Raw genomic sequence first — 21,949 nt, 5'->3', positions numbered from 1 at the left:
AAAGAATTTGTTTCTAGAAGAATATGTAGCAAGGAATCCCAGTGTAGACTATTAATTAATTAATTTATTTATTTTTTGCTGTGTTGGGTCTCGTTTCTGTGCAAGGGCTTTCTCTAGTTGCGGTGAGTGGGGGCCCCTCTTCATCGCGGTGCACAGGCCTCTCACTGTCGCGGCCTCTCTTGTTGCAGAGTACAGGATCCAGATGCGCAGGCTCAGTAGTTGTGGCTCACGGGCCTAGTTGCTCCGCGGCATGTGGGATCTTCCCAGACCAGGGCTTGAACCCGTGTCCCCCGCATTGGCAGGCAGACTCTCAACCACTGCGCCACCAGGGAAGCCCCCAGTGTAGACTTTTAAAAACACAGTTCTGATTATTTCACTTCTTGCTGAAAACTTTTAAGGACTCCTTACTGCCTATATAGGCCAGCACTCAAGATCCTCTATGATCTGACCAACCCTAGCCTTCAGTCTTACTTCTTTCTTTTTCCAACCATTCCTTCCGCTTACCCTGCATTTTTCAGTCTCAACACCTTAGTTTTTTTCTTTTCTTTTTTGTTGGAATGCCCTTCCCTGCTCCAAGGCATTCAGCTTTAAATCTGATCCTTCGTTCAACCTACCAAAAAATTTCATCTCCTTCCTGAAGACTTTCTTAACTTTCGTCTTCCCACCCGTCTGTATCTCCAGAATTGATTTTGTATTCCTCTGTATCTCTTTAACTCTTTGCTAGGATCTCTGTTATAGCACTGTATCACACCTTGACTTTAATCATATGTGAATATATTTTTTTCCCTACCTTATTCTAAACTCCTAAGAGACCTGAGTCTCCTGTTTCCCATGGCTTCCACCCCAGTGCTTTGAATATAACTTTATGTGTAATGCTTGCTGAATTGAATTGGAATTTGATTTTTGAAAACAGAAACTTCTTGTGATTTTTTTTTTCAGACCTTCTTTTATGTTAAGGTAACTTGCATTTAACACATTTTATCCCAAACTGAATAACCTAGGAACAAGGCACGGACTGTGAAAGCCTTTAGAAATCCTTCAGACTCAAGGACAAGTATTTGTGCCCTTTAGTGCCTGCAGCAGTACTGTGGTTCCATATATCCTAGCTGATGGAAGACTTGAGGGGAAGGGGAGAGGTAGTACATGGCAGACAGAAGCAATGTAGGTCAGTCACGGGAACCAGACTGATTCTGTTAGAGGAATATAGGCATGGTTGGGCCCTCTGGGTATTGTTGACCTCCAAGAGGTCTTTTTAGTTTTTCTTATTTACTTCCTTCGTTCCATAAATATTTATAGGATTCCTGCTATATGTGAGGTCCTGTCCTAGCTGCTTAGGATCTATCAGTGAACAAAATAGACAAATCCCAACCCCATGGATCTTGTCTTTTAACAAAAGGAAATATAAATAACGATAATAAATAATTATATAGTGTAAAGAGGGTGATAAATAATGTGGGAAAAAATAGAACAGAGTAAGGGAGATTAGGAGTATGCAGGGAGGATAGGTGGGGGAGGTAGGAAGGTTGCAGCTTTTTTTTTTTTTTTTTTTTGTGGACACGCAGGCTCAGCGGCCATGGCTCACGGGCCCAGCCTGCGACATGTGGGATCTTCCCGGACCGGGGCACAAACCCGTGTCCCCTGCATTGGCAGGCGGACTCTCAACCACTGCGCCACCAGGGAAGCCCTAGGTTGCAGCTTTAAATAAGATGGTCAGAGTAGACATCTTTGAGAATTGTGATGCTGGTGTGTTACTGGTTTGTTAGGCACTTCCCTGAGGGTGCTAAATACTCTTCTGCCCCGAAGAGAGATAGAGGCACTGTCTGCAGTTGTTCCAAAGGGTCTAGCTGACAGTGAGGCGGAAAAATGTTCTTTTTTCTTGGCTGCTTCCCTGGCTGGCATTCCTGGAAGTTAATCATGGTGAAAACTGCAGTCATGTCTGGAAGACACCAAGGGTAGAACTGGAGGCCTTGTAGCCAGTTCCCTGAGGAGTGGGATTTACTCTTCTGTTGATTGGCCCTTGGGTGCCTAGAGTAATGGGTGAGTTAGACCTCTGAGTTTTCTCCTTCCTCAGCGGGAAAAGCCCATTATCATGACCTTCCCTCTTCTAGTGAGACCTCAGCAACTTTGTTTGGGGTAGCTCATTAAAAATAAGTTTTAAGGGACTGTACACTTTGCTCTCAGCCTAAAAATTGAATTTTAAGGTTTGTCGTATTTCGACTTCCTCTCAATGCATAGCTAGCTAGCTATGTTCTGGAAGTCTCAGTACCTAATTCATTAGCCTGAGGATGAAGATGTCTTATGATGTCTAGATGCTCTCTTGTTTGACTTGTGTTTTGTAAATTTTCTTATAGTTTCCTTGCTTGCTCTTTACTAACCCTTCTACTACTTCATTATTTTTCCTGTTGCCTCTTCCCTTTTTCTTTACATTAAGCTGATAGGAAACAGAAATCCCTTAGGCCGTTTTGGTAATTGGCTCCAAGCTAAAATTCCTACCTAATGTATGAGAGATGGCTTATTTCCGTCCTTGGATTGTGCAGAATGCAGCTTATGGACATCAAGCTCTCAGCACGTTTGTTATGTTGTATGCTATTTGAGGTAGCTGAGAGGTGCAGGATACCTGTACGCTCTATTTCTAGTTATTTATATCATCATCTTGTGCAGGTGCAGTGCACAACGAGACCTATTTGCCATTCTGAAAAAATGTGCTATTTTGATATAAAATTTTAGAATAAAGGTTCTCGATGAACTTGGGGTCGATGCTAAGAAACATCTGTTGACTTTTAGGCAGATATGGTTCTAATGTTAGGTGAGCCGCTGGGCAGATTTCACATTGCTTTTCTTTGTCAGGATTTGCTGCATATCAGACTTGAAGTCATACTTCCTCACCACATACACTCAAGTGGTACAATAACATATTACCGATACTATGAACTTTAAAACCAGTGTCTGTTAATTCAAGTGTGTGTTGTTTTTTTCCTCTAGTGGTTAAAAGGGTTTCAGTTTAACTGACCAAGTTGTTTGCTTTATTAGTAAAAATGCTTTAACGTTGCTTAGTTTGCTAGTGATAATTGCTTTTTTAGTAGTATTGTTTCTGTGGTTTGTATTAGTAGTCCCTTCTAGTCCTAACAGAGCTAGAAATCCTGGCAGTGTGGATTTCACATGAGTTCCATAACACTACCTGGCAAAGAGGGTAATGCAGGACAGTGTTTGGTAATATTCTTTTTCTTATGGAGCCTTCGTATAAGAAAGAAATTCAGTTTTAACAAGATTACATTGGGGTAGGTAATATAACAGTGACATTTTCTTCCAACAACAAGTCTATAATATATTTTACCTGAATTTGTGATCTGAAGCATTAGATTTGTTTTAAAGTGTTACATAAACATGATGAGTGCCATTTCTGTCATCTTCATATAATTTTTTTCCCTTCTCCTTTCTTGGTAGGCAAAATAATGATACAGTGGTTTAATTCACATCTCAGATACTTGATGGAAGGAAACTAATTGTTGAAATATGGTGCTGCTAGGCTCTGCACTTCATAGGAATGATACAGGTTGCAAGGGATTAAATTTTTATAAGGATCGAAATCCTTACTTAAATAAGAATGTCACAGCCCTAATCACAATAATGTGGCTGAGTTGAAACTGTTAAAGGAGATTGGAGAAGCTGCAGAATTAGGCCAGATAATAATAATGTGGGGTTTATTTACTTATACATAGATTAGTTAAATACTCTATTGACAGCAAATGTGAAGATGTGGTTTTGAGTAAGATAAACCACTTCACACAGTTGGCAGTTTTAGATCCCATAAAGCAAAGAAATAACCTGGATTTTGCTTTGAGGAACAAACAAGAATTGATAAACTTTTCTGTAGGTCAACACTATTTAATAGTAATCATAATCTTGATTAAGCTCAACATTCTTCAGGGAGAGCAGGAATAAAATCTATCATATGAGGATTCATTTTTAAGAAATTGAGCTGCAATCAAGTATGTACAGTAGGAAAAGTGGAAAGATTTTAAAAAACAACCCACCGGAAGTTTAAAGACTTAAAAGCCATTTTATTAGAAAGCAAGGGATCAAAAGGACTGTGCAAAACAGATGGTCACTTGGCATAGTCTCAGAGGTTGTGGAGAGGAGAAAAGCATCTTTTAAAAAAATTTTTAAACATTTTCAATCAAGACCAAAGAAGCCCACGAAGTGATGGTGGTTAGTCACACGTGCTGCCTAGAAATTAGGTGAAAGAAAAAAAGATGAATTAGTTAAGCTCTTTGCTCAACTGATGGTAAGAGTTTATGTTTGTTTTTGCTTTTTTAAGAAGACATGTTAAAAATGGAAAGGCAACTAGAAAATTGTAAGACTGCTTGATTATGATGTGAAAGATCCATTCAGGGATGAAGACGTTGGAGAATTTCCACTTCTGTTTTTCCCGCTTCCCAAGCAGTTTAAAGCTTCTGGTCAAATGATGATAAATGCTTAACTTAAAAAAAAAATTAGGGCACGAATTAATCTTTTTTAATGCATAGAAAGCACAGAAAAATGTACAGAAGTCCCTGGAGTTATCCCAGAAATGGTAATATTTATTTAGTCTTTCCAATACATTTTTTTCCTAGCTACCTAGGCTTTTCTTGATCATATCAGTAAATTTGATGAGATTAAACCTATCTACCCAAGAATTGAGAAAGAATTCAAGGATAAACTGTAACTCTTAGTGAAAGTATATCACTTCATGTTTTAAGTGGCATGGTCATTACACTAAGGGACTAGTGTAGATATGTGGTTCTGTCCGTAGAAGGGTTTGGAGGTGGAGGGAATAAAATCTATATTAGAAAATTGAAAAATGTAAATTAAAGATTGAGATGACTTGGTATCATTCATATCATTTACTGGGGCCAAGGCGATGGGTTAGTTTATATAAGGAGAAGTCACAAATGACAAATCATTGACAGTTGTGTGTGGACAGAGTTGTTACCAGTGGACATTGTTTAGTTTTGTTTTTTTTTTTTGCGGTACGTGGACCTCTCACTGTTGTGGCCTCTCCCGTTGCGGAGCACAGGCTCCGGACGCGCAGGCTCAGCGGCCATGGCTCATGGGCCCAGCCGCTCCGCGGCATGTGGGATCTTCCTGGACTGGGGCACGAACCTGTGTCCCCTGCATCGGCAGGCAGACTCCCAACCACTGCACCAGGGAAGCCCTAGGTTTTTTTTTTTAAATATTTGTTTATTTGGCTGTGCCGGGTCTTAGTTGCGGCATGCGGGATCTTCATTGCAGCTTGTGGGATCTAGTTCCCTGACAAGGGATCGAACCCAGGCCTCCTGCATTGGGAGTGCAGAGTCTTAACCACTGGACCAGCAGGGAAGTCCTGACACTGTTTAGTTTTAAAAGATTTTTTGTTAAAGTCAGGCCAAAGGCTATTTAAAAACTTTAGTCTTGGAAAGGGAGAAAATGTTTTGTTGTGCCTTAGCAAACTGACTTTCTGACAGTAAACACTTCTGTGTAGGTCCACAGTCTCTTCTCTGCCGTTCTAAAACCCCAAAGTTCTGAAAGCTGAAAGATTTTTTGTAAGGTAGGCACAAACCTGACTTCAGCTAATGAGGCTATTTATAACCTTTTTTGGTGGTTGTTCTATTTCAAGTAAATATTTATTCATTTTGTTGTAAGAATATTAATGAGTTTCTTGTCAGGGTGCTGTTCCAGTTTCTACTGAGAGTATTAAACTGTGTATGGTATACTAATTATCTCAGCTTTTTATAGGTGAAATAACTGAGGCTCAAATAAGTGCAGTGACTTGCCCAAGATTCTTACACATCTAGGGGGGAATAAAGAGTAGACTTGAGCTTTTGCTGCCTCCTCCTTTGTCTTGTTTTGTTTTGTTTTCCATTGTACTGTGCTGGTTTCTCATGACTTTACCTCCAGAAACCATCTTGATAAGTTCTTCTAGGTGGAAGGGTTTAAGTAGTGACACTCATTTTATTTGACATTTTAATAAATGTTTTACAAAAGTGACATATTCAGGTTTTCTCATGACATTAAGCTCTTTCAAGTACTTAGGTTCCCAAATTGTTCAAGATTATACTTCTGAAATATCTTGGCTGTGTGTGGGGAATGAAAACTAGAAGATGAGCTTCAGTGTGCATAGTATTACATTTAAAAGAGGCAGAAAGTCCAGGGGACTTCCCTGGTGGTGCAGTGGTTAAGAACCCGCTTGCCAATGCAGGGGACACGGGTTCGAGCCCTGGTCTGGGAAGATCCCACATGCCATGGAGCAACTAAGCCCATGCACCACAACTTTTGAGCCTGCACTCTAGAGCCCACGAGCCACAACTACTGAGTCTGCGCACCTAGAGCCGGTGCTCCGCAACAAGAGAAGCCACCACAATGAGAAGCCCATGCACCGCAATGAAGAGTAACCCCCGCTCGCCGCAACTGGAGAAAGCCTGCACACAGCAACAAAGACCTAATGCAGCCAAAAAATAAATAAATAAATAAGAGGCAGAAAGTCCAAACCACTTTGTTAGTATGAGTAACTTCTAGCTAACAATTATAGCCCCCAAAGGAGACTAGAAATCTTGGTAAGCTATCCCTCAAAAAATTAGCTCAGTGTGCTGCCAGGGAAATGCTAGGCGTCATTAGGAAGAGAACTAAAGAAAGATAAAAATAAACTTCCCTCTATACAAAAGCAAGGTTTGTCTTTGTGTTACTGTGCGCTCTTTGCATCCCTAAGAAATATGTATCAGAGCTGGTGGCCAAATGAGATGAAGGCTTTAATGAAGACATGTAAAATAAAAAAAAAAAAATCTTCAGCTTTTAAAGACAGAGGGAGTATTGTCAAACCCTATCAGGCGATGAGAAGAACATATAGACTTGTTCACCAGTTCTTAGGATCCTGTATTGGATAGAGAGCACCTTTTCAAATTAGAAATGAATTTAGCTTAATTATTGGGTTGCTCTTATCAATAGTAAATAAATAAAATTTGTTAACACTAGAGGTAGTAGAAATTAAAAAAAGGGTTTAGGGCTTCCCTGGTGGCGCAGTGGTTGAGAGTACGCCTGCCGATGCAGGGGACACAGGTTCGTGCCCCGGTCCAGGAAGATCCCACATGCCGCAGAGCGGCTGGGCCCGTGAGCCATGGCCGCTGAGCCTGCGTGTCCGGAGCCTGTGCTCCGCAACGGGAGAGGCCACAGCAGTGAGAGGCCCGCATACCGCAAAAAAAAAAAAGGGGGGTCTAGAAGGCTCTCTTGTGTTTTTTTAAATTAAAACTTCTTATTTAAGATAATTGTAAGAGTCTCATGCAGTTGTAAGCATAATACAAAGGAATCCCTTGTACCCTTTACCCAATTTCCCCCAGTGGTAATGTCATGCAAGTATAGTACAGTGTCACAACCAGATATTGACATTGATACAATCCACCCAGCTTGTTCACATTTCCCCAGTTTTACTTGTACCCATTTATGAGTGTGTATATTTAGTCCTATGCAATTTTATTACCACCGGTCAAGATACAGAACAGTTCCATCACCACCAAGGTACCTCACATTGCCCTTTTATAGCCACACCTGCCTCACTTCTGCTACCCCTCTTCCTATCTCATAAGATTTTTGATAAATTATTGGATTAATATATTTTATAATAACCTGTCAAGGGGATCCAGGAATATTTGGGGGAGTGTATCCTTAACTTTTTATAAAATTATTTTATTTTTTAATTTATTTTTTCAGCATTCCAGTTTACTGTATTTATTGTAATGGAGTAATGACCCCTTTAAAAATCAGTGTCCATTGATGGACAGGAAACAACTATTACAATGAAACTAAAATATTTGAATGTTACAAATGAAAAATAAAATTAAATATACAATCTGTCTGAATAGGAATTGCTTTATGCTCTCTTAGAACTTTGCATCTATTTCTTTTTAATTAATTATGGAACTATAATAACCATATAAAGTTATTTTAAAATGTTTTATTTATCAGATTAATACATGTACTTTTTTGTTTTTGTCTTCCCATGAACTTTATATTAAAAGTCAAATAGTAGTATGGCTTTTAATGAAAATCAGTAATCCACTGTTTACCCCTTCCCATCACCAAGTCTCACTCCCACTAGGCACCTGCTTTAAAATTTTCAGTCTTTTTCTTGTATTTACTCCCATATTTCTAAGTAATAAATAATATACACTCCTATTGCCCTCCCCTTCTTATCAAGCCAAATGTTTGGTTTCATCAGTATCCATTATTTATTGTGTTAAGTAAATATTTATTATTGAACCGTTTAGTATACTACTATTATGTTTGTTTGGTTTTTTACATTTTAGTTTGGCTGCATCGGGTCTTAGTTGCGGCACGTGGGATCTTTCATTGCAGCATGCTGGATATTTTGTTGTGGTGTGCGGGATTTCTCTAGTTGTGGCGTGCGGGCTTCTCTCTAGTTCTGGCATGCGGGTTTTCTCTTCTCTATTGTAGCGTACGGGTTTTTTCTCTCCTCTAATGTGGCGCGCAGGCTCCAGGGCACGTGGGCTCTGTAGTTTGCGACATGCAGGCTCTCTAGTTGAGGCGCACGAGCTCAGTAGTTGTGGCGCATGGGCTTAGTTGCCCCACGGCATGTGGGATCTTAGTTCCCAGACCAGGGATCAAACCCGCGTCCCCTGCACTGGAAGGCGGATTCTTTACCATTGGACCACCAGGGAAGTCCCCTGTTATGTTTTCTTATACAACTTATGTTTTTTTCCAGGATTTAATATCATTAAGTACCTCACTGTTTTTGGTTTGTTGTTATTAATTCTTTCAGACTCTCCAACAGATCTATAAATTTCCTCACAATATAGTCAAACACATGGTAATCCTTAAATGTAGCTCCCTTCCTTCCTTCCTTCCTTCCTTCCTTCCTTCTCTCCTTCCCTCCCTCCCTCCCTCCCTCCCTTTCCATCCCCCTAAATATCCTGTGGGGATTGATGGCATGATTCCCTTTTACTGTGATCACATAAAATGCTATTTTAGGACCAGGACCATGATCCAGTAATATAGTCCTTTTATTCATAGGTGTTTACTATTTTACCTTTTTTTTTAATATAATGTGCATATGATAACGTGCATAAAGTACACCAATCTTAAGTGTACAACACAGTTTTTACATGTGTATATAGCCATATAACTACCATCCAGCTTAAGATAATAGAACACTTCCAGCACCCACAAGGTTCCCTCATGCTTCTTTCTGCTCAGTCACCTCCTCCCAGACATGACCACTTTTCTGACTTCTGTCACCTTTGATTCATAGATATTTAAAATGTGCTAACTGAACGTTTTAAGTCTGATAGAATGTATCATACATTTAAGTATGAGGCTTCCAAGGGATTGCTTAGGTCCAGAAATCCTGATTTGTGGGCTAGCCCTATTTTGGGTAGCAGCTATGCATGGATGAGACTGAAGGCTGAGAATACTCCAGAGCAGTTAGGCATTTTTTAAGAAATGTGGGGACTGGATTGTTTTCTTACTTTTCCCCTAGACTCTTGGTAAATCTGTATCCTTTATCTGTATCTTAGAAGAAAGAGGAATCCACACTCTGTTCTAGTAAGTTTGAAGACTGTTAGGTAATTGAGACAGCGTATAACTAGTGACAAATCAAGCTCAAGTAAGAATGGAGATGAGAAATGGCAGCCTTGGCAGTGTTATGATTCTGCGCATTGAGGAAAGCAGTGTTCATTCACTCATTTATTGACCAGAATATTTATTGAGGGAGCACTGTGACATAAACACTGTTATTAGGATACGATGGTGAGCAAAAGAGATGCAGCCCCTTGCCCTCAGGATGCGTGCAGTCCAGTGGAGGAAACAAATGTTAATCAAATCATCACACGCACTGGGAGGTAGGATGTGAGCAGGGAATGTCTGAGGTAAATGCCAAAAGGCAGTAAGGTGGGAATGGGGTGCAGAGGACAGAGTGTGGCCATGAGATGAGGCTGGAGAAGTCAATCTAGCTTAGATATCCTAAGGGATGTGTGTGTGAATTCCACCATTTTTTATGGTTAGTCTAACAGTGTAGATAGTATCTTTTTTTCTTTTGGCTGCCCCATGCAGCATGTGGGATCTTAGTTCCCCGACCAGGGATCAAACCTGTGCGCAGTGGAAGCACGGAGCCTTAACCACTGGACTGCCAGGGAAGCCCCTAGATACTGTCTTTTGATAGAGAAGTTTTCTTTGTGTGCTTTTTAGAGTTACTATAGGATAGTAGTTAAGTAAGAGACTTAGGAAGGGAGGTGAGGTCTAGAATATAAAAATGAAGGTAATTCCTCATGTTTCCTGAAAAGTGCTTAGGTTTTTTTTGTTTTGTTTTGTTTTAAAATATTTATTTATGTATTTATTTTATTTGGTTGTACTGGGTCTTAGTTGCACCACATGGACTCCTTAGTTTCGTCAGGCAGGCTCCTTAGCTCCAGGGCTCCTTAGTTGTGGCACATGGGCTCCTTAGTTGTGGCATGTGAACCCTTAGTTGCGGCATGCATGTGGGATCTAGTTCCCTGACAAGGGATCGAACCTGGGCCCCCGGCATTGGGAGTGCAGAGTCTTATCCACTGTGCCCCCAGGGAAGTCCCTGCTTAGGTTTTTTCCTTTCCCCCATTCCTATGAACCTGACCCATATTATTCCCTGTTTTAGAGGTGAGAAAAGCTCTGCCACAACAGTTCTGTGTGGAGGGCCAATTTCTTAGATCTCCTGATTCCTAAGCTAACTCCACTATTCACTTTTTTCTTGAGAATTTGACATCACCTCTTTCTCTTTAGTACAGAATGTTTACCTCTGGGGAAAAGAACTAAATTATAAAGGGCTACATAGCCCTTCAGTTTTTAGGGGAGGAGGGATGGTAGAGCTTTATTGTTTACTTTAGATGATCTTTGCCTTCTGCTTATACATAGGCCTTGGTAAGGGTTTTCTCTGTGAACCAGTTCCACCAATGAATCCCTATAAGGTTGGGGCTGAATTATTTACATGTTTAGTATGCTGTTTAGCCTATTGTGAGATGTATGCTGGCACAGAGCAGTATTGACAAACACCAAGGCTCTAAACCTGAGCCCTGTTGAATAATTATGTCTAGTGGAAGTGACATTTGCTTTTGTGAAATGAAACAGGTCAAGCCTCATAATCTTACTCTGAGAATAGCAGCCTGTGAGGACCATAAAACTATTCATGAGGTGCAGGTTATAAACACTGAGGGACTGGAAGATGCTACACTTTTGCTCTTCTGTCCTTAGGTGACACATGGTCAGATGAGCCCTGTTGAATTGGATCCATCTTCTCAAATTGGCACTCTTAGTCTATCTTTATCTGATCCCCATTGGAGATATAAGCTGAGAGGTATGGTACTTGAGGAGATGACACAGTTCCTTTGTTGCAGTAATTAATGTAATAAATTAAGGAAGAGACCCAAAGGAAAGTTGATTGTTTCTTGTTAGAGCCCCAGTTGGAAATTCAGTTGATTAGTGAGCTCTAATGTGACAGCTGGAGAGGGAGATGCCTGTTCTTCCAGCTGGGTAAGCTCAGAGTCACCACGGATGGTTTACATGCTGTACTAGCCTCACCTGAGGTTGGCTGAGTATGTGATTTCAGGGTAGCATCTGGAATTCAGGGAAGATGGTATAGTTTGGTTTTCTCTCAACTTTGTTTTATCCCACTGCTTTATTGACAATTCCCTGGGGCATCAAACCCTGTGAACCTCACACAATTTAGTTTTGAAGGCCTGTCAGGGGGGGTCAACAACCTACTGGACTGGAACAGTTGGCAAAAGAGATAGTCCAGATGTTAAAACCATGAGCTTTGAGGTTGGTACCTTGGCCCTGAGGGATTTTTGAAGCAAGATGGAGTCTTTTTATCAGTCAGTATAGTGTAGGATTTTATGAGCCACATCTGAAGGTAGGAGTAGCCTAAATGGAAAACCAGAGTAAGTGAAAACCACTGAGTAATTGAAAGAAGAAAGGATTGCCGTTTTCTTTCGTAGAACTCAAATGAATATCAGTACTACCTGTAATTTAATTTGTAAAAATTGTTTTAATACTTATTTTTCCTTTATTTTAAAAATACTTTAGGTCTTTATACAGTGTATAACCATGAAGCAGGCCTATTTAAGTTGAGACCCTAGAACATTGTGAGAATATTTGGGTCATTTTATACTTTTGAGTTGTCATATTTTTCAGATTTGGATCCTCATAATATGCTTAGAACCATGATGGAGTCTCCCTCCATTTTATAATAAGAAAATTAATATTTAATGAAGCAACTTGGCTAACATCCTGGCTAGGGTCATTGGAAATCTGAGTCCAGAAATCACATCTCTTTTTTTTCAGAAATCACATCTCTTGATTCTCAGCTCAGTTTTGTGTTCTACACCATGCTGCCTTCCTAAAATTGAGTGTAGCATATTTTTCTTTGTCCGTATAGCTTTCGGTGAGAACTAGCTAGCCAGACGGATCACCCGCACACCCAAATGTGTGTGACCTGTGTGGTTGCAAGCAGAGTGTACTCACTCAAACACAACTGTCACTTGCACAGACCAAAGCCTGTAAGAAGATTGATCCAAAAACTGTAACAAGAGGGCAGGACAGATAAATTTACACTGGGAGAGCATTGGACACTTTGCTACTTAGACCAGATTAGCTATAAGTAATTGGCAGTTAAAGAGACCCTTTCTCTTTGATGCCCTGTAGGATGGATACAGAGCTCTATCTGGGCAGAAGGAGAAGTATTCTTCTTCATATTGTGTTTGGACATAAGTAGGGTCAGTTGTTGCTTATGTCCTCTGGGCAGGGGCAGAGACCTTGCGTGAAGACTCTTTTTCTCATTCTTAGTCTGGAAGAGAGGCCTTGCTCATTACTGAGGTAGGGAAGTGGTGTAATCTATGGCATATGCCCTAGTAAAAAGCAATTAATGACCTGAAATGTATGATTACAAACCAGCCTGTGGGCTGGGAGTCTGAGAGATGGAGTTGGGTTCCAGAGAGGAAACTGGAATTTGAACTTTCATTGTTATAGATACAGGGTATGAGGAGTGATTGTCATGGCCTATCTTGGTCCCTTAGCTATATCCACGCAGAGAAGAGTTCTTAGTGATCAGGTGCAGAACAAAGCAGAAATGGCACTGGCAAGTAATTCAGAGTTTGGTGAATCATGGTCCTAAATAGCGAAGTGTAGTACAATTAGACAGAGGAAGAGAGAAGAAACTATATCCAGAAGCTCCTGCAAGTTGAAAGTACTTTGTGGTCTCTGTAAGGTATTGGTTCTCCTGATTCTGCACTTTCTCTGCCATGGAAGCAAGAGGTCAGTGCTTTTCATTTCCAGCTACCATGTTAGTTACCCTGCCTCCTGGGGTTAAACATCTCTGCTGTGAACTGTCAGAGAGTTTGATTATTGGCTGTATGAAGCCAGGGATGTGGTAGGGAGCAGATGGAAAGTGGTCTGGCTGCTGTAGCCAGGCTGATTAAAGAATCCTTGGCAAATTTTCAGTATATCTTTGGAAAGGTACCACCAAAGTTACTATGAAACCTGCTGGGTTTGGTAAACTGAATTTCTGAGAAGTCACCTGGTTGAAAAGTGGTACTTACTTAACTCACTCAGAAATTAGAGGACAGTGGCTCTCTATAGAGCATCAGGACCACTAAATATCAGTCCTCAGGATATGTTTTCTTTGTTTGCATCCTGGTCATTCAGAAATTCTGGGTAGTTTTCTAGTAGGGAAAGCACTTTTAAAAAAAAATTATTTATTTTTATTTTTGGCTGCATTGGGTCTTCGTTGCTGCACGCGGGCCTTCTCCAGTTGCAGCGAGCAGGGGCTGCTTTTCGTTGCGGTGTGCAGGCTTCTCATTGCGGTGCTTCTCCTGTTGTGGAGCATGGGCTCTAGGTGCGCGGCCTCAGTAGTTGTGGCTCACGGGCTGTAGAGCGCAGGCTCAGTAATTGTGGCGCATGGGCTTAGTTGCTCCACGGCATGTGGGATCTTCCCGGACCAGGGCTTGAACGTTGGCAGGCGGATCCTTAACCACTGCACCACCAGGGAAGCCCAGGGAATGCACTTTTTGATAGGTACATTAACAGAATTTCAGATTTGAAAAAGGCCCTGGGCATATCCAGACTACTCCCTGTCACACATAGAAGAATTCTGTAATTTGCTTGACAGGTGATTATGGTTTTTCTGGTCACTACTTTCAGTGATAAAGATATGGCTTCATTAAGCATTGTGGGTCATTGTTGGGAATTCCAGGGTATTACATTTTTTCCTGAGTTAAACATCTGTCTTTCTGTAACTTCTACTTACTGGTCCATTTTATACCCTCAGCATCACAGAATAAGTTTCTCTCTTCCACATTGCAACCATCATATATTTGAAGCTAACCAGCCTGTCTCCCTTCAGCTAACTCCTTTCCAGATTAAAGAATACCAGTTTCTAAGACCTTTCCTCTTACGAAATGGTTTTTTGGTGTTTTACTATACTCTAGGATATCCCTCCACTTAATGAATATCTCACTTAAGATGTGGAACTTGAAAATGAGCACAGAGCATCAGATGTTCTTTTCATCTCCAGCTCCCTTTTAAGAAGAAGCACAATTTAAAAAACATGTTAACAACAATATTTCTTTTTTTTTTTACATCTTTATTGGAGTATAATTGCTTTACAATGGTGTGTTAGCTTCTGCTTTATAACAATATTTCTTGCTTACTAGAAAAAACAAAACAATTCGCCATGACATATGGAATTGGGACAAAAGGAATTTGAGGAAGTGTCTTTCCTTACTGATGTTAAGGCTGAACGTTCTAGGTTCAGCATTATTACAAGCATTGATTTTGCCTCCTATCTTTTCCAGGAATATCTGCGTTGAGTTTACTCTTAAGATTACAAAAATCATTTGGTATTTCTGTTTACAAGAATTATTCAACTTTATGCTACACTGAACTGATTTTAATGCTTCAGATAGTTTTTAACAAGGTGGATATATATATATTCTTACATAACTGAAAATCTGTTGTTTTTACACGTGACAAACAACTTGACTCAGTGAAAGACTCTTGAAAAATAACCTTTTCTCTTCAAAATTCTTTGTAGATTTTTCATTCTCTTTTAACATTTAATATTGCAGAGCAGTCTGAGGTTGGCCTAAGTTTTGTCCTTTGTAATTCAAATATTTTGTTAGGATGTCTGCAAGTTTGGCTTTTTTTAAATTGATTTTGCTGAAAAGGTAGTGAACTTTTTCAAGATCTTTTTCAGCTCAAGGTGTTATTCATATATTATGCCTTGATGGGTTGCTCTTCTCCCGTTTGTCCTAGTCTCTTCAGTTTTGCTTTGAGTATTGTTAAATACTTTCTCTGTCTTTCGATTTCCCTCATTGTTTTCTTTTTGCTGTCCTTTGCCTTTGCCTTCTGGAACAGTATCTCAGGTTTTCTTGTAATTTACAGATTCATTTTCCACAGTTTTAGTTCTGTGCTTTTTTGATTTCTGTATGAATTTTAATTGCATTTTTCATTTCCTTGCATCTTCCTTTTTTAAAAAATAAAATCAGATTCTTTTGTCTAAGTTCATATCTTTCCATTTCAGCCTAGTATCTTCTTAATGCTATGTCTTCTTTAGTGTCATATTTTGTTTACCCTGCTCCATACGACAGGTCAGCCAGTGCAGAACTGTCAGGAGCTCTCAGTGAGCACAAACACTTTTATGTACTTTATATTCTTCCCTTTATATACCTTTCCAGAGTCTCTCTTCCATTAGCATCCTATTTTCTAGAGGAAGGGTTTTTGTTTATTTGTTTTTTGGAGGAAGGTCTTTTGAAAGTTTTACTGAATAAACAAACATGGAATTGTTCTTATGGTTACATTACATACTGATGATAGTGCAGCTCAAGAGGAAAGTGGGTAAGTGTTAGATGAATGTGGGTTATGCTCTAAGCCTCACCACAATTGCAGAGATTGCAGAGGTGACAAATGATGATGTTGGGAAGAACTATGCTTTAATAATCCTTTGTAGTGCTGATTCAGTTGGCATTCCCATTTCTAGAAATGCCTTTGTCCCTCATAATAGAATTATTTTCAGTATCATGTTCCACTGCCTTATACACTCTCACTTGCTACTGTATTCCCAGCACCTAGTTTAGTGCCTGGTACTTAGTAGGCAATTAATACACGTTTTTTTGAATGAATTAGTGTATAGTACAGAGAATTCCAAACATTTTACTAAAAATTTCTTCAGAATTCTAGATCACTATCAGAGGTATCATTTCTTTAATTTTTTCAGAGATTATGTTGCCTTTACCTTGTGGGTGGCATTTTTTCATAGTTCTTTTTTTTTAAATTTATGTATTTATGGCTGCATTGGGTCTTTGTTGCTGCGCGCGGGCTTTCTCTAGTTGTGGTGAGCGGGGGCTACTCCTCATTGCAGTGCGCGGGCTTCTCATTACGGTGGCTTCTCTTGTTGCCAAGCACGGGCTCTAGGTGCACAGTCTTCAGTAGCTGTTGCACACGGGCTCAGTAGTTGTGGCTCGCAGGTTCTAGAGCACAGGCTTAGTAGTTGTGGTGTATGGGCTTAGTTGCTCCGCGGCATGTGGGATCTTCCCGGACCAGGGCTCGAACCCATGTCCCCTGCATTGACAAGTGGATTCTTAACCACTGTGCCACCAGGGATGCCCCATAGTTCTTATGTGATGTTTTCCCACACACACAGTTTTTGCTCATCATTTTATGAAGTAAGATCTATGTGGACTCAACGTCAGCAATGGTTAGTTGTTGACACTAAGCTCTCTACTTGGGTAAAGGATGTATTTTCTTCTCAGATCTATGGCTAAATGGCAGGTTAATGTGCTGCCATTATTAATGCGCTGAATTTCTCTCTTACATCCCAGTTGCTGTCAAGCACTCACTTGGTATAGCTCTGCTCTCCTAGGTGACATCTTCTCTTGAACTGCACCCTGGTTCTTTGACACTGCCTTGAGAGAGCAGGTGGAAAAGTACAATGTGTCTTATCTCTGTTAAGAGATATTGATGGCATTTACCTGTTAGATATTTACTTTGTAGGATTCATTGTGCCACCTCTGTTTTACCCTTTCTGCTCTGTCATCTTATGAGAGTTATTTTCTATATGCATATAGAAAGATGGTAAACGGGAGTGAGCAAGAACAGAAATCTTTGGTTTCATCATAAAGTAATAGCTGGGGGCTTCCCTGGTGGCACAGTGGTTGAGAGTCCGCCTGCCGATGCAGGGGATGCGGGTTCGTGCCCCGGTCCGGGAAGATCCCACATGCCGCGGAGCGGCTGGGCCCGTGAGCCATGGCCGCTGAGCCTGCGCATCCGGAGCCTGTGCTCCGCAAAGGGAGAGGCCGCAACAGTGAGAGGCCCGCGTACAGCAAAAAATAAAAACAAAATAAAGTAATAGCTGGATGGTGTATGTTGGCTGCCAGGTTTTCTAGATGGTACACTCCCAAGGAGAGGTATAAATTGCCTTTTTTACCACCCACCCCATGCCACCCCCTTTTTTAGCTATCTCTGTTCCATGTGGTGAGGCCCTGCTATTTATCAATATAGTGCCATCAGTCTTATACTATTAGAATGTAGAGACTTCTCCCACATTCTAACATGAGGTTTTTTAGTACTGTTCAGTTATTGATAGGGTAATTTTTTTTCTGTGTGTGTGTGTGTGTGTGTGTGTGTGTGTCTTCCTGGGTATTTTAGTGGGTAGTGAGAAAGACTACAGTGGATTCTGCTATTTAGACATAATTTGAAACCTGGAGTTTAATAAGGCTGGCTTAACTGAACTGAAGCTGATGGGTTAAGTCCTCTCTGAGGATTGTCTCCTCTAATTGCAGGTTTTGCCCCTATCCTGATATTGTATTTTTCCCCAGTTCTGTTTGCTTTTCTCTTTTACTTACCCACAATTAGACACCACCACCCCCAGCAGTAGAATGACAAGGAATCTATATTATTTTTAGTAGGGACAGGCCCTGTTAGTAGAGGGATTTAGCCTTTGCTAGACTATGTTCTGAATCTCTGATAGTTCAAGAAGAAGCAAGGAGAAAAGAGGTATGAGTAAAGTTGTGCTAGAGGATGTGCCAGGGCCTGTATTGATTGAGGGAGGATTGCCGCCTGGCAGTGGTAGTAGAAATAAGTCTCTTGGGAATGGGAAACTAACTCTAGAGAATTCCTAGTTAAGACCGCCGAATTTCCGGGCAGTTGCAAATATTGCACTCTCCCCTGTGGAGATGGAGTGGGAATTAGCTTTTCCCTTGGTCCAATGTGACTTGGTTAGAAATACAGCTGAACCTGTTTGTCTTGTCTATTGTGGTGTGATAACCACCTAGGAAGGGTCTGTTTTTTGTGGGAGTTTATTTCAGCCTCTTTGCCTGTATTGTTTCCTTTAACAGCTCTTTAAATTTTCTTTTTCCAGCAATGATGTTGTCCACTGGGCATATACTGACCAATGTGGCAGGTCTGAGAACATAGCTGAAGCTGAAAATAGGAAAGCTGGGGGCAAGGAAGAGCCTTGAATCTTGAGGTGGGACGTTGACTCTAAGATGTCCTTGAGCAGTGGAGCCTCCGGAGGGAAAGGAGTGGATGCAAACCCGGTTGAGACATACGACAGTGGGGATGAATGGGACATTGGAGTAGGGAATCTCATCATTGACCTGGACGCCGATCTGGAAAAGGACCAGCAGAAACTGGAAATGTCAGGCTCAAAGGAGGTGGGGATACCAGCTCCCAATGCTGTGGCTACACTACCAGACAACATCAAGTTTGTGACCCCAGTGCCAGGTCCTCAAGGGAAGGAAGGCAAATCAAAATCTAAAAGGAATAAGAGTGGCAAAGACACTAGCAAACCCACTCCAGGGACGTCCCTGTTCACTCCAAGTGAGGGGGCAGCTAGCAAGAAAGAGGTGCAGGGACGCTCAGGAGATGGTGCCAATGCAGGAAGCCTGGTTGCTGCTATTGCTCCCAAGGGCTCAGAGAAGGCGGCTAAGGCATCCCGCAGTGTAGCCGGCTCCAAAAAGGAGAAGGAGAACAGCTCATCTAAGAGCAAGAAGGAGAGAAGCGAAGGAGTGGGGACTTGTTCAGAAAAGGATCCTGGGGTCCTCCAGCCAGTTCCCTTGGGAGGACGTGGTGGTCAGTATGATGGAAGCACAGGGGTGGATCCAGGAGCTGTGGAGCCACTTGGGAGTATAGCTATTGAGCCTGGGGCAGCGCTCAACCCTTTGGGAGCTAAACCGGAGCCAGAGGAAGGGGAGAATGAGTGTCGCCCGCTAAAGAAAGTCAAGTCTGAAAAGGTAAGAGGTGGCCAGATCTGGCTGCCCACTGCCAGTCAGAACTGCCCTGGACTAACCGCCAAATGCTATGTGCACTCTGTGGGAGCCTCATTAGTTTGTGGGTAATGACCAATTACAAGGTCAGAGCAGCTGGTAATGATAACGTGGTTTTGTTCCAAATTAGGGGATTCCCTACAGATTCATTAACAGCAGGCCTGGACATTTTGGAGAAGAGTGTCTGTTGTTGGGGGTAGCTGCTTGGTAGAATGAATTCTCCGTAAGTCAAGAACCTCCAGCCTTGTCCTTGTACCACCTCAGATACTTGTTACTAGAGGCTGGCATCAACCTTTATATGGTTCCCAGCTTGATTGACATTTCATCCTTAGAGTCATTGATAAACTTAACAAGTTGATAAACTTAGTAGGCTTTCAATTGAGTGCTGTTTTTAATGGGATAAATGGTGCTGCTGGGTCTCTGGAAGAGAAAAGGGTTAAGTAACTTTCATTACGTGGTATCTACCAAGTGTTCTGTTGGTGACTGCCAAAGAGCAAAAGGTCACAGTTTGGGGCAGGTAAACAGTGGAGCAGGAGGTACTGAGGTACTTAATCAGGTCTTATGGATTAGTGTAGTGGCTATGAAAGTTTGGCCTTGAAGGAGATTCTTTGGCCACTAAAGTATAGTTCTTGGCTGGGTATCTCCCTCAACTATTGGGAATCGAGGTCTCCTGGTGGTTTAATAGCTGCCAAATGGTATAATGATACCTTGCCTTCTGCTTGACTTGGAAGGACAGGTGCCTGCAGCCCCACAAGGGGTTCTCCTCCTTTGGGAAGATGATCTTAGTTCATGTCTCAGTAAATGGAGTTTGCAGGCCTAGACCAGAGTGGGTGTGAATCTAGGGTCAGCTCAGGCTGCCTTAAACTTCTGCAGCTTACAATTTCCTGCAAAGCGGCTGGCCTGGTAATGTGCTGTTCACTGGCTCTTGATTTTCCGCTCTGTGTTCTGCTCACCCTATGCTTTCAGCTGATCCCAGCAGACGCAGTATAAATTGATTTCTCTGTAATTGCATCAGCTGCAGCAGGGAATACCTCTTTCCATTATGTAAGTGTTAGTAGAGGCAGGATGTGTATGTTTGGGTGGTGGTGTCCTCTCAGTGCTAGGTTACGCTTTCTTTGCTGTAGGTGTTTTGGTCCTTGCCTCTGGCACATCTGTGACTCTTAGCAACATCTGGCCTTCCCTGGTAACAGGACTGTGAATTTTCTTCCACTAATAACACAATGGTTTATTCCCTTTTACCAGTGGCAGCTGCCAGAGAGTCTGCCTATGTTTAGGTGGCAGATGCTACAGTCCACCTCAGCAGAGTCAAGTTCCAGCTGGTTACTGGCATGGTGCATCCTGTGCTGGCTGTGATTTACCATTTTCTCTGGGGTGCAGATGGATAATACTGTTTTAAAGAGGCTTAGGAGTACCAGGAGTTCTTGCTTCTATTCCAGGCCCATTAGACTGTTCCCTACATCTGGCTCCAGTAAACTCTTGCCGTATATCCGTGTTCATAATCTTTGTTCTTCCTGTGCTGAAAAGTGGCCACTTCTGAGGGTGGCCTTCAGTTTCCTTTCTGTTTAGAACTCTTGACTCATATTGCAGTCTTCTAAGCCCAGTAGTGGTCTGTGGATGAAAGGATTAATGATGCTTATCTTCATATTGGATTTAAGTCTAAATGTCCTTGAGAGTCTCCAACAGAGAAGCAATGGAACCCTTTTTCTTCTTACAGGTTCAGGGACTGGTTGGGTGGCTGCCCTTCAGATTATAATTGGGCTGAAAGATGCAGTATATTCAGCTAAGAATACACCTTGGTGCCAGGGAGGTTTGCTTCTTAATAATATAGCTGTGTTATATGCCTTGTCACCCCAAAAGACTGAGATTGGGGCAGTGGAATGGGAGAGAAAAGGGAAAGAGACTGTGCTGCTGTTTTTGGAGGAAAGGTAAAATTGCTGAGAAGTACTCTTAGAAGAGGAAATTTGCTGTGCAGTTTGATGTCACTCTAAGCAAGAACCTGCTTTCTCAGTTCTTTTCCCTGTTCCCTCAACCCTCTTGAACAGTCTGGTTCTGTGGGGTGCCATTCTAAAGCATTTGGCCATTGAAATAAATAATTATGTAAATAAATATTTGGAAGTTGCTAGGAGATGAAAACACTGTGCAGAAAGACAGCGTTTCTGGAATGGGAGGAGGGAAAGATGCAAAAGGGAACGCAGGCTAGGAATCTCGGAGTGGAGCAGCTTTTGAGAAACAAGGATCCCAGGGTGTTGGGCATAAGAGGTGTTTGAGTCGGTGTTTGATGATTAATACTATAATTCATAAGCTAAGTCTTTAAAAACTTCCTTAAGATTTTTGTCTCTGAGATATGGGCTTGCCTATGGCTTAACTGGTTTGGAATGTTTTCTTCCATGTGGGGGACAACCAACAGAACCAAAACAGCAAAACAGATGTTTTGATATAATCTAGGAATTACATACTCTGAGCTGGAAGCTGTCATGAAGAGGGAAAACTCATAAAATTTGGAAAGTGTCTTAGCTGGAGTCTCCTTACCCATACCCACTCCTGTAACCCCTTGGAAACAAGAGAGAGAAGACAAGTGGAGTTTGTGGTGTAGGACAGAATTGTCACATGTCTACAACTAGCTAATGAGGGAGATT

General features: G+C 41.5%; 1 protein-coding gene across 8 annotated transcripts in view; it reads left to right on the top strand.

Moving 5' to 3' along the window:
- Positions 1–21,949, top strand: part of ZNF609 (zinc finger protein 609) — a 234,335-nt gene that overhangs the window by 9,138 nt on the left and 203,248 nt on the right. For 6 of the 8 annotated variants that reach the window (XM_089907118.1, XM_089907117.1, XM_089907119.1 and 3 more), the window contains one exon: positions 18,407–19,280. The exons of the other annotated variants lie outside the window; for them this stretch is intronic. In XM_089907118.1, the coding sequence (XP_089763244.1) occupies positions 18,534–19,280 (747 nt within the window). In that variant the 5' untranslated portion in view covers positions 18,407–18,533. The remainder of the gene's footprint in view (positions 1–18,406; positions 19,281–21,949) is intronic. 8 annotated transcript variants of the gene reach the window in all.

Source organism: Delphinapterus leucas, chromosome 2, assembly GCF_059928025.1.
Source record: "Delphinapterus leucas isolate spDelLeu-1000000601 "Yukka" chromosome 2, BTC_Dleu_Yukka2, whole genome shotgun sequence".
Lineage (NCBI taxonomy): Eukaryota > Metazoa > Chordata > Mammalia > Artiodactyla > Monodontidae > Delphinapterus > Delphinapterus leucas.
Note: the sequence above shows the minus strand (reverse complement) of the source record. Positions and strands in the feature narration are given on the sequence as shown.